The sequence below is a fragment of the Dipodomys merriami genome, unplaced genomic scaffold (assembly GCF_024711535.1).
Source record: "Dipodomys merriami isolate MVZ:Mamm:240054 unplaced genomic scaffold, mDipMer1.0.p SCAF_7, whole genome shotgun sequence".
NCBI lineage: Eukaryota > Metazoa > Chordata > Mammalia > Rodentia > Heteromyidae > Dipodomys > Dipodomys merriami.
The window spans coordinates 68,949,368-68,960,953 of record NW_027206290.1 but is presented as its reverse complement, the minus strand read 5'-3'; the positions used below and the strand labels follow the sequence as shown (position 1 = coordinate 68,960,953).

Sequence of the window (11,586 nt, the reverse complement as noted above, 5' to 3'; positions counted from 1 at the left end):
GTATAAGTCAACGTATAAGAGCTGGGGAGCATGGTTCCAGTGGTATCCCAGATTTAAACTCAGATTTAAACACACACACCCCTGAAAAGGATGTTCTTTCCACTTATAGATGGGGAAACAGAGGTTTAGAAAGTAAACTATTTTCCCCCCAAGGTGACAGGGAGTCAGCGGCTACAATCTGCACCGCAAACTCCGGCCCTAGTGGGCCAGCTCCTGCAGGGCGTGGGGCGGACCTAGCTGGAGAGGCGGGGCGGGGCGGGGCGGGGCCCCCGGGAGGCGGGGCGGAGATGGTGCAATCCCGCGCCGCGGGCGGCGGGCAGCGGGCGGCGGGCGGCTGCGGATTAGCTCAGGTTTGCATCACCCAGGCTCGAAGCCCGAGCCGGGCTCGCGGCGTCCCCGGGACACTCGCAGCGGAAGCGGGGAAGGCTCCACACGCGTCGACGGGGCGCGACCTAGACGTGGGGCACGAGATCGGCCGCAACCGAGCGGACCGCGTTCCCCCTGCCGGTGCCCGGGCGGCTCGGATCCCAGGCGGCGTCGGGACCCGCGCGGGGCGCCAGCACGAGGTACCCGGCCGGAGGGCGACGGCGTGCACCTGCCGGGGGCCGGAGGGCTGCGGGGGGCGGCCGGGGTCGAGGGCGGGTCGCGGGGTTCGCCCGCGTGGGGTCGGCTTGCGCCCCGGCGGGGCGGGGCGGGGCCGGAGGTCCCAGGAGGGCACGGGAGGGCGGGTGCGGACGGCCTTTGTGAGCGCGGGGCCCCTTTGGAGCCGCTGCGGCGTCCGGGGCTCTGCGGGAGCCTGCGGGGGTGAGATCGGGGTGATGGCGGGTGCGGGGCTCGAGCCGCGGGAAGGGCTGGGCGCTGCGCGGACACCTGTGGGGCGCGCAGGGAGCGCGGGGCACAGGGTCCAGGGGCCTCAGGGCTGCCCGGTGTGCGTGGGTACCGTGTGCGTGGCTAGTGCACGTCTGCCGACGGCGTGGGATGCGCCTTCAGACCTCGGGGTGTGCAGCTCCGCTGCGCCCCGCCCGACCTCCTTCCCATGGCTCGGCCTTTGCCAGTCTCGGGGGTCCGCTGAGCTCTGTGACCCCGCAACACGGCTTCTGCTTCCACGGGAGGGGCCTGGCGGCCGAAGGCGGGGCGGGGGAGGTCGATGACTGAGCTGCACCTGTGTGCACACGTGCACGTGTGTGTGTCTGTGGACGGTCAGGTGTGTGTCACCTGGAAGAAGGGTGTTTGTGAGAGGTGTGTGCGCACCTGTCTGCCCCGGGGTGGGGGGAGGTGGGGGGAGCCTGTGGCGAGGCCCATGGTCCTTATTGCCCATCAATGGTAGGGAACTGCAAGAGGTAGATATTGTGTGTTGCCTCCATGCTTAGGCTACACAATCCCTTGCTCGTTTAAGAAGTCAGTTACCCAATCCGTCCAAAGCAGGGTATCCCAGCCTCCCCCCTCGCCCGCCAGGTGCTTCCATGTGTGTTGGGATGAGACAGCCTGGAATATAATATGTCCAATCTCGGAGTGGCAACAGGTCACCCTGCTGCACAGGGTACTGAGCATTTACACGGGTGGCCCAGGGAAGAATGTCATACTAGCCTCCTCCCTCTGAAGATCTCTTAAGATTTACAGTATGAATCATTAAAGCCAGGCCCTGGTGGCTCACACTGGTAATCCTAGCTACTCAAGAGACTGAGATGGAAGGATCGTGATTCAAAGCCAACCCAGGCAGGAAAGTCTGTGGGACTCTTATCTTAATCACCAGAAAACCAGAAGTGGAGCTGTGGCTCAAAGTATTAGAATGCCCAGGGTGCATGCCTGTAATCTTGGACACTTACCTGTAAACCCAACTATTTGTCAAGTTAAGTTAGGAGGATAAGGCCTTTTTGCTAAGACCCATATCTGAAGAAACAAATAACAGGGCTGGGAAGGTGGCTCAGTGGTATTGAGTGCTTGCCTTGCATGCCTGAGGCCCTGGGTTCCATTCCTCAGCACCACATAAACAGAAAAAGCCAGAAGTGGCGCTGTGGCTCAAGCGGTAGAGCGCTCACCTTGAGCTGAAGAGCTGAGGGACAGCGACTAGCCCAGAGTTCAGGTCCATGACTGGCAAAAAAAAAAAAAAAAGAAAGAAAGAAACAAATAATCCCCCACCCAAAGTGGGGGGGGGGTGAGGGAAACCCTAAAAGCAAAAGACATGGCTGAAATGGTGAGGCCCTGAGTTTAATTCCTAGTACCGCCAAAATACTGCTAATAAATAACACCAATAACAATAGTAATAATGAAGCAGTAGTGATGATTCTTTGCTGTTCCCTACCCTGCTGTGCAAGGCTTTATATACTGTTTTTGTATAACTTCTTTTTTTTGGGGGGGGGGGACGGCAGGTACTGGGATTTGAACACAGATCTTCATGTTTTCAGTGCTCCAGCACCCGAGCCATATTCAACCCTTTTTGCTCTAGCGTGATTTCGATGAAGTCTTTGCCCTGGGGGAATAGAACGGAAATCCTATTTATCCCTCTCCTGTTGCTGAGATTACAGCCTGGCTGGCTTCTTGAGGTGGATTTTACTGTTTGCTGGGACTGGCCTTGAACCTCAGTCCTCTCAATCTGTACCCGCTCTGTGACTGGGATTACAGATGTGAGCTTCTGCTCCCCAAATCCTGTGAGTGTTACATCCTGTTCCCATTTCACAAAAACCAGGGCAGAAGGGTGGAAGAACTTTCCCACCTAGCCAGGAAGTGCCAAAGCCAGGATTAGATCCCAGCAATCCCCATCTACAGGATGCTTTATTTCTCCCACTGTTTGGAAGGTCTTCCCAGGGTTGTGTTGATGCACTTCCTCACCAGAGGAGAAGGGAGGAGCCACTCACTACCTCCCATAATGCTCTTCTTCCCTTCTTTCTAGATGCAAGCCACCCCTCTCGCTGCTCCTGCTGGTACCCACTCCAGAAAGAAGGGGTTGGAGTCCAGTGATGACTTAGATACTGATTGTCCTATCGTGAAACGAGCTCGGAGTAGACCCCAGCCTGGGCTGCCAACCTGCCCACTGTCCCTGAGCCCACCGCCTGGTCCAGCCGGTGCACCTGCAGTAGCCCCTGCCTCCCAGCTGGGACCTTATATCCTCCTGGAGCCTGAGGAGGGTGGGCGAGCCCACCGGGCCCTGCACAGCCCCACAGGTCTGGAATACACCTGCAAGGTAATGTCTTGGGGACTCTCTCCTGGAGCATCCCAGGGGGCTGCAAAGAGTCTGGGCACTAGAGGATTGCTGGAGTGCAGAAGCACTCTTCCTTTATTGATGTGTGCATTGGGACACAGCCAGTAGTCTCTTAGCTGGGCTGCAGCCAAAGAGGTGAAGCAGGCCTGTGCCCAGCCCCGGGGCATCTGCAGCTTATCCACACAGCCCACAGCATGTAACCACTCTAGACACGGTGGAGAGATGCTAGTGTTTAAGGGGCTGTCAGCAAAGCCTGAGACAGAGTTAGCCAGGTAGAGGGCAAAGGGGGTTATAGAAAGGCCCCAGAGGACTTAGCACCTGGTACTTTGGGAATCTCAGCCCCATTGTCCTCACAAAGGAGAGTAGGACCATGGCTGTCAATCCAGTTAGCTCCCTGTGGCTGGCACAGGTAAGCTGAGTGTGAGCTGGGTGGGTGAGTGAAAGGGTGGTCAGCAGGGCTCAGAGAAGGTGGCTTTGTAGATCTTTTTTTTTTTTTGGCCAGTCCTGGGGCTTGAACTCAGGGCCTGGCACTGTCCATGAGCCTCAATTAATTTATTTATTTATTTTTGTTGGTCATGGGGCTGGAACTCTGGGCTTGGGTGCTATCCCCGTGCTCTTCAGCTCAAGGCAAGCGCTCTACCGCTTGAGACACAGCACCACTTCCAGTTTTCTAGTGGTTTATTGGAGATAAGAGTCTCACGGACTTTCCTGCCCAGGCTGGCTTTGAACAGTGATTCTCAGATCTCAGCCTCCTAAGTAGCTAGGATTATAGGCGTGAGCCACCAGCACTCGGCTACTTCCAGCTTTTTCTGAGTGGTTTATTGGAGGTAGAGTCTCACAGACTTTTCTGCCCAGGCTGCTTCAAACCTGGATTTTCAGATCTCAGCCTCCAGAACAGCTAGGATTACAGGTGTGAGCCACCAGTGCCTGGCTCATTCATTCATTTATAGGCAGAGACTGGCTGTGTCATCTAGGCTGGCCTCAATCTTGCAGTCCTCCAGCCTCAGCCTTCTAAGTGCTGGAATTACAGTTGTGCATCACATCTGGAAGCTTGGGTGATGATAAGCACACTCCATCTCTGATCTTCTGGGTCTCTCTGCTTCAGGGGTTGTTTTTCTGTATGAAATTATTCACAGCTTCAGGCATCAAGAGGATAGCAGTTTAAAGCACAGATGAAGCCGGGCGCTGGTGGCTCACGCCTGTAATCCTAGCTACTCAGGAGGCTGAGATCTGAGGATCGCGGTTCAAAGCCAGCCCGGGCAGGAGAGACTGTGAGACTCCTATCTCCAATAAACCATCAGAAAACCGGAAGTGGCACTGTAGCTCAAGTGGTAGAGCGCTCGCCTTGAGCTGAAGAGCTGAGGGACAGCGCCCAGGCCCAGAGTTCAAGCCCCACGACCAACAAAAAAAAAAAAAAAAAAAAAAGCACAGATGAAGAAGGGCCTGGGTTCCAAGGCCCAGCCTAGCATCTGGTGACCCCGTGGCCCCTCAGCTTTCTTCACTGTGAAATGTGGAGCGGGTCACCTGCCTTTGCAATGGTGTTGGCAGGGTTGGGTAAGCAGGCGACAGTGCTCAGTGCCTGTTTACCAGGGTAGTGGGCTCCCCAGGTCCCCAGTGGTGCTCATCTTGTGCTCTGCCCACAGGTGTACCCGGTCTGTGAGGCCCGGTCTGTTCTGGAGCCCTACGCACAGCTGCCCCCCAGCCAGCTTGTGGCCCGGCCCGTTGAGGTCCTACGGGGCCCTCAGCTCTACGTCTTTTTCTCTCGGACCTGTGGGGACATGCACAGCCTGGTGCGCAGGCGCCGCCGCATCCCCGAGCCCGAGGCCGCTGCGCTCTTCCGTCAGATGGCCGCCGCAGTGGCGCACTGCCATCAGCACGGCCTGGTCCTGCGCGACCTCAAGCTGCGGCGCTTTGTCTTCACCAACTGGGAGAGGTGAGTGTGGCCACCAAGACCGTGAGATGCACCCAGGAGATGGGTGAGGTGGGGAAACTGAGGCCCAGGAGGTCTCCCCAGTTTATGCCAGGGCTAGTCTCAAAACGCCACCCCTGGAGTACCTAGGAAGGTGCGCTGGGCTGGGGATGTAACTCAGTTGTGAGTCACCTGTATCTGCCTGATCTTGACCTTTTCAAGGGTACCGGTCAGTATCTAATCAGTGTAGATTCTTCAGTTTGGATTGGACTGATGTGCCCTGTAGATTGGAGGCGATTTTTTTTTTTTTAGCAAAAATAGCAAATTAGCTGGAGGTCTGGAATATAGCTCAGTGGTAGCATACTTGCATATTTATGCACAAGGTTCTGGGTTTCATCCTCAGCACCAAAAGAAAAGAAAAAAGAATACCACAAGCTGGGCCCCACAGGTGGCTCATGCCTGTAATCCTAGCTATTCAGAGGCTGAGATCTGATGATCACAGTTCGAAGCCAGTCCCAGCAGGAAGATCTGTGTAACCAGCAGAAAGGCAGAGCGTCTTAAGTGGTAGAGCCTGAAGTGAAAAAGCTAAGGGACAATGCCCAGGCCCTGAGTTCAAGCCTCAGTATTCTCCCCGCCCCCCCCCCTCTCTCTCTCACACACACACACACACACACACACACACACACACACACACACACACAATACCACAGAATCAAGAGGCCCTTCTCATCACTTTATACTGGGAGGCTCAAGTTGATGTGTCCTTAATGTGTCATTAGTCCTGATCATGAGGTAAACGTGGTGTCTGCCATGTGAAGTTCTTTATTTTATATTCCTTTGGTGGAGCTGTGGCTCAGCCATAGAATGCCTGCTTAGCAAGCAAGAGGCACTTAAAGGCACTGCATACAAATCCTGGTTCCACCAGTAATAGTAATTATGTCCTCAATTTGGGACCATTCTTCCTAATTCTAATCAAACCAGAATTGCAGGCAGGGTGCACACCTGGCTTGTAAAATTCTAAAGTGTTCCTTTTGTAATATATATCTTGAGCAGGGAGTGGAGGGGAAGGAATTTAGAGACGCATATAAACATCCTGTTTCTTCTTAAACTTTCACCTAATAATCTCCAGGCCATCCATCTTGCCTGGAGCAGTTGTTGTATTCTGATGTTTGCCGAAGGCTGAATTTCTATTTCAGAAATAGGAAGGGGGTGGGGAGGACTGTAGTACTGGGCTTTGAACTTAGGGCCTCAAGCTTGCAAAGTTGCAAAGGTACTCTGCACTACCTAAGCTACACCCCAGGCTCCTTCTATATTTTCTGTCAAGACAACTGTGCCTCTTGGTAAGATGTAGAATGGGCAGGTGGTGTGTGTGTGTGTGTGTGTGTGTGTGTGTGTGTGTGTGTGTGTGTGTGTGTGTGTGTGTGTGTGTGTGTGTGTGTGTGTGTGTGTGTGTGTGTGTGTGTGTGTGTGTGTGTGTGTGTGTGTGTGTGTGTGTGTGTGTGTGTGTGTAAGCTGGGACATGTGAACATAACTTTAGCATGTTCTCTGGTCTTTCCAAGGCATTCATTGGAAGAGTCGACAGAAAGGAGACTGTGGAGACAGAACTGCATGTGTTTATTATTTATTTGTTTGTTATGGTGCTCAGGATTGAACCCAGGGTCCTGTACATTGCTAGGAATTGCTCTGCTATCTGTAGAGCTGCAGCCCCAGCTCCATTGGGGTTTTATTTATTTATTTATTTATTTATTTTTGGGTCCGGTTGTGGGGCCTGAACTCTGGTCCTGGGCGCTATCCCTCAGCTCTTCAGCTCAAGGCTAGCACTCTACCACTTGAGCCACAGCACCACTTCCGGCTTTTTTTCTTTTTGGTTATGTGGTGCTGAGGAATCGAACCCAGGGCCTCATGCATGCAAGGCAAGCGCTCTACCACTGAGCCACCTTCCCAGCCCCTCCATTGGGGTTTTAAATGGAGCTGCTGCTTCTCACCTGCTGTTTGGCCTTGCCCAGTGGCATTCGTTTATCAAGCAGTAGTAGAGACTCAGTTCCCCCAAGCTGTGTCAGCATTTGTGCAATGCCAGGAGGCACTCAGGAAGTGGTGCCTTGAGCGGCAGGCACATCAGGAATGCTCTGTGGGTTGTTTACAGGAGATGTTGTAGGCTTTCAGAAGCTTTGGCTTGCCATTCAGAAGCTCTGGGTTTTGTCATCTCCCACCCCCTGCTAGCACCGGAAGAAAATGAAGTAGAAGTTGTAAACAGTAGGATATGTGCACTTTTCTTTTTTTCATTTTTTGTCAGTCACAGGGGCTGAACTCTGGGCCTGGGCACTGTCCCTCAGCTCTTCAGCTCAAGGCTAGTACTCTACCACTTGAGCCACAGTGTCACTTCTGGCTTTTTCTGCTTATGGGGTGCTGAGGAATCAAACCCAGGGCCTCATGCATGCAGGCAAGCGCTGTACCACTGAGCCACCTTCCCAGCCCTCTTTTTTTTTTTTGCTCCTCCCTCCCTCCCTTCCTTTCTCTTCTCCCTCTCCCTCTCCCTCTCCCTCTCCCTCTCTCTCTCTCTCTCTCTCTCTCTCTCTCTCTCTCTCTCTCTCTCTCTCTCTCTCTCTTTCTCTCTCTCTCTCTTTCTTTCTTTCTCTTTCTCTCTTTCTTTATTGTGGGGCTTGACCTGAACTCAGGGCCTGAGCACTGTCTCTGAGCTTTTGTGCTCACGGCTAGCAGGCTAGCATTGTATAACTTTGAGCCATAGCTCTACTTCCTGTTTTCTGATGGTTAAATGGAGATAAAAGTCTTAGGGACTTTCCTCCGCAGGCTGGCTTTGAACCTCAATCCTCAGATCTAGGCCTCCTGAGTAGCTAGGATTACAGACCAGTACCTGGCATCATGGTTTTGTTTTTGTTTTTGTTTTTTTAATTGACATTGGCTGCCAACATCTTAAAAACTGGAATTTTTCGCATTAAAATATGATCTCTGGGACTGACGGTATAGCTCAGTGGTAGAGTGCTTGCCTAGCATGAGTGAGGCCTGTGGTTGGATAACCAGCACTGCAAAAATTAAAATGAAAAATAAAACAAATTTAATTTTTTTGGGGGGGGTTCCGGTCGTGGTCCTGAACTCTGGGCCTGGGCGCTGTCCCTCAGCTCTTCAGCTCAAGGTTAGTGCTCTGCTACTTGAACACCACTTTTGGCTTTTTTTTTTTTTTTTTGCTTATATGGTGCTGAGGAATCGAACCCAGGGCCTCATGCATGCGAGGCAAGCGCTCTACCACTGAGCCACTTTCCCAGCCCCAACAAATTTAATTTTTTTTTTTTTTTTTTTTTGTCGGTCATGGGGCTTGAACTCCGGGCCTGGGCGCTGTCCCTCAGCTCTTCAGCTCAAGGCGAGCGCTCTACCACTTGAGCTACAGCGCCACTTCCGGTTTTCTGGTGGTTTATTGGAGATAGGAGTCTCACGGTCTCTCCTGCCCGGGCTGGCTTTGAACCGCGATCCTCAGATCTCAGCCTCCTGAGTAGCTAGGATTACAGGCGTGAGCCACCAGCGCCCGGCAACAAATTTAATTTTTATGTATGGTCTGGTACTAGGGGCTTGAACATAGAGCCTTGCATTCCCACTTGGCATTTTTGCTCAAGGCCAGCACTCTATCTATTGCTTGAATCATGCCTTCACTTCTGGCTTTTTGCTGGTTAGTTGGAGATAAGAGTCTCACAGACTTGTCTGCCCAGGCTGGCTTGAACCGCGATCCTCAGCTCTCAGCCTCCTGAGTAGCTAGAGTTACAGACAGACTAGGAGTGATGCGAGCCCAGCTTAAGTCACTATTTCTTGCTTCTCTTTGGACAAAATGGGAATGGGAGCCTGAGAAGGACAAGTGGTTTGCAGCCTTGGCTCTGGGTGAGGCCCAGGGCTGTCATCCCAGGCCAGTGCCCTGGAGCTGTGCCAACATGTCTTGCATACAGGTTGTAGCCAGGGTGAATGAAATGAGCCAGGAACTGAGCTTAGCCCGGGGCCAGGTACACAGAGGCCACAGAGTAAATACTGGGCCACAGTGTTATTATTTGGCCCTTTTCAGGCAGGAACCTGCTGTGTTTGGCACCCATCCTGTTTCTCCACTGATAATCAGCCATCAGGGCACTGAGTTTGCATCTGGTGGAAGAAAAACTGAACCCTTCAGGCCCTTGCTGGGAAGTGTGCTCCCTTGGGAATCTTACTAATTGCTCTGTGACTTGAGAAATGATTTAACCTCTCTGAGCCTGGGCTTCCTTCTCTGAGACAGGATTGGCAATCTAGTGGCCCAGGGCTGGCTCTTATCTATCATATGCCAGTAGGTCTTGGGCAGGTGGGTGCCAGTGAAGGTGATGGCGCGTGGATGGTGGCTTGTGGATTCCAGTGGGGTCCTGACTCCTCTGTGTCTGCCCCAGGACCAAGCTGGTACTGGAAAACCTGGAAGACGCCTGTGTGCTGACCGGGCCAGACGACTCTCTGCGGGACAAGCATGCGTGTCCAGCCTACGTGGGACCTGAGATCCTCAGCTCCAGGACATCCTATTCCGGCAAGGCAGCAGATATCTGGAGCCTGGGTGTGGCCCTCTTCACCATGTTGGCTGGCCACTACCCCTTCCAAGACTCAGAGCCTGTCCTGCTTTTTGGCAAGATCCGCCGTGGGGCCTTTGCGCTGCCTGAGGACCTCTCAGCCCCGGCCCGCTGCCTGGTCCGCTGCCTCCTTCGGCGGGAGCCAGCAGAGCGACTCACAGCCCCGGGCATCCTGCTGCACCCATGGCTGCGAGACGACCCCATCCGCTTGGTCCCATCCCTATCCGGCCACTGCGAGGCTGACCAGGTGGTCCCTGATGGACCACGGCTGGAGGCTGAGGAGGAGGTGGGCAAAGGGGAGCTGAGTCTCTATGGCTAGGGCCACTGTAGTAGATGCTTAGCTTCAAACAGCAGGCTGAGTTTGGGGGGTCTTCCAGCTTCCTCTTGCCTCTTTGGAATGAACCAAACCTAAGTGCCTTGTGGGAGGGACAAAGGAGGAGCAGGTGTGCTACAGGCACACCTGTGTTCTTCCACCACCCACATTTTAGCTGGGGTGCTCTGTGTGTGTGTGTGTGTGTGTGTGTGTGTGTGTGTGTGTGTGTGTGTGTGTGTGTGTGTGTGTGTGTGTGTGTGTGTGTGTGTGTGTGTGTGTGTGTGTGTGTGTGTGTGTGTGTGTGTGTGTGTGTATGCACGGCTTGTTTTGTGTGCTGGGAAAATAGCAGTAAGTAAGGGAAACAAGACTCCCAGCTGGCATAGCTGGCATGTGCCCACAAGTCTGGCATGGCATGCTTCATACCAGGGTCATCCTTCACTTGTGCTGTGCCAGGCCCTGCTGACCACAGCACAGTCCTCTTGTGACAACCTAGCTGCCTGGGATCTAGCACCTTTCACAGAAAGAGCAGCTCTGTGCCAAAGGCTGCAGGCCTGACCCTGCAATTCAATACTGTGAACGTGGGTCAGGCCGGAGCTGGCCTTCTTCAGCTCTGGCCTCCCATCAAGACTTTCTTTGGAGCCGGGCACTGGTGCTCATGCCTGTAATCCTAGCTACTCAGGAGGCTGAGATCTGAGGATTGCGGTTCAAAGCCAGCTTGGGCAGAAAAGTCTGTGACACACATCTCTAATAAACTACTCAGAAAAAAACAGAAGTGGTGCTGTGGCTCAGGTGGCAGAATGCTAGCCTTGAGCACAAAGAAGCTCAGGACAATGCTCCCAGGCCCTGAGTTCAAGCCCCATGACCAGAAAAATACAAAACAAAACAACCCCCCCAGAACCCAACAAAAACCAAAAAAATACTTTCTTTGAGCTCACAGAATGCCTCACATAGGAGAGCACTTGCCTAGCAACTTCAAGGTCCTAAATTCAAACCCCCTATGCTGCCAAAAAAGAAAAAAAAATCTCTTTGGGTTGAGGGGTGTAGAGCACATGTCTAGCATGTGAAAACCCCTGGATTTCCAACACTGTAAGAAAACGAGTTTCAGTCATGACAGGGAGCTCATGCCTGTAATCCTAGCTATTTAGGAGGCTGAGATCTGAGGATCAAGGTTTGAAGTCAGCCCAGGCAAGAAAGTCCATGAGACTTTTAACTCCAGTTAACGCCAAAAGCTGGAAGTGGAGCTGTGGCTCAAGTGATAGAGTACCAGCCTTGAGAGAAAAAAGCTCAGAGACAGTGCCCAAGCCCTGAATTCAAGCCCCAGGACCAGCACAAAAACAAAAAAGTCTCCTTTCCAGGCCAAGAATGTTGGTCAGAAGGTCAAGAATGCAACAAGAGAATGCTGCTTATCTGATTCAGGGCATGGTTTGGAATGCTCTGGACAGCTCCAGGCCTGTCCACTCCTGTGTCCACATAGACACTTTTTCTGGGGGCATTCAGGGTCCAGGACCACAGTCAATTCCATGGTTTGGTGATCAAGGATGTATATTTTCACCTTGTGCCTAATAAAAAGGGTAAAAAAATA

The 11,586-nt window shown here is 53.0% G+C and overlaps 1 protein-coding gene across 1 annotated transcript; it reads left to right on the top strand.

Annotated features, from left to right (window-relative positions):
- Positions 1 to 381: 381 nt before the first annotated feature.
- Positions 382 to 11,586, top strand: Trib3 (tribbles pseudokinase 3). The gene is made up of 4 exons (XM_070007765.1): positions 382 to 566; positions 2,891 to 3,181; positions 4,843 to 5,132; positions 9,521 to 11,586. The coding sequence occupies exons 2-4, from the start codon at positions 2,891 to 2,893 to the stop codon at positions 10,008 to 10,010; spliced, it is 1,071 nt and encodes a 356-aa protein (XP_069863866.1). The 5' UTR covers positions 382 to 566; the 3' UTR covers positions 10,011 to 11,586.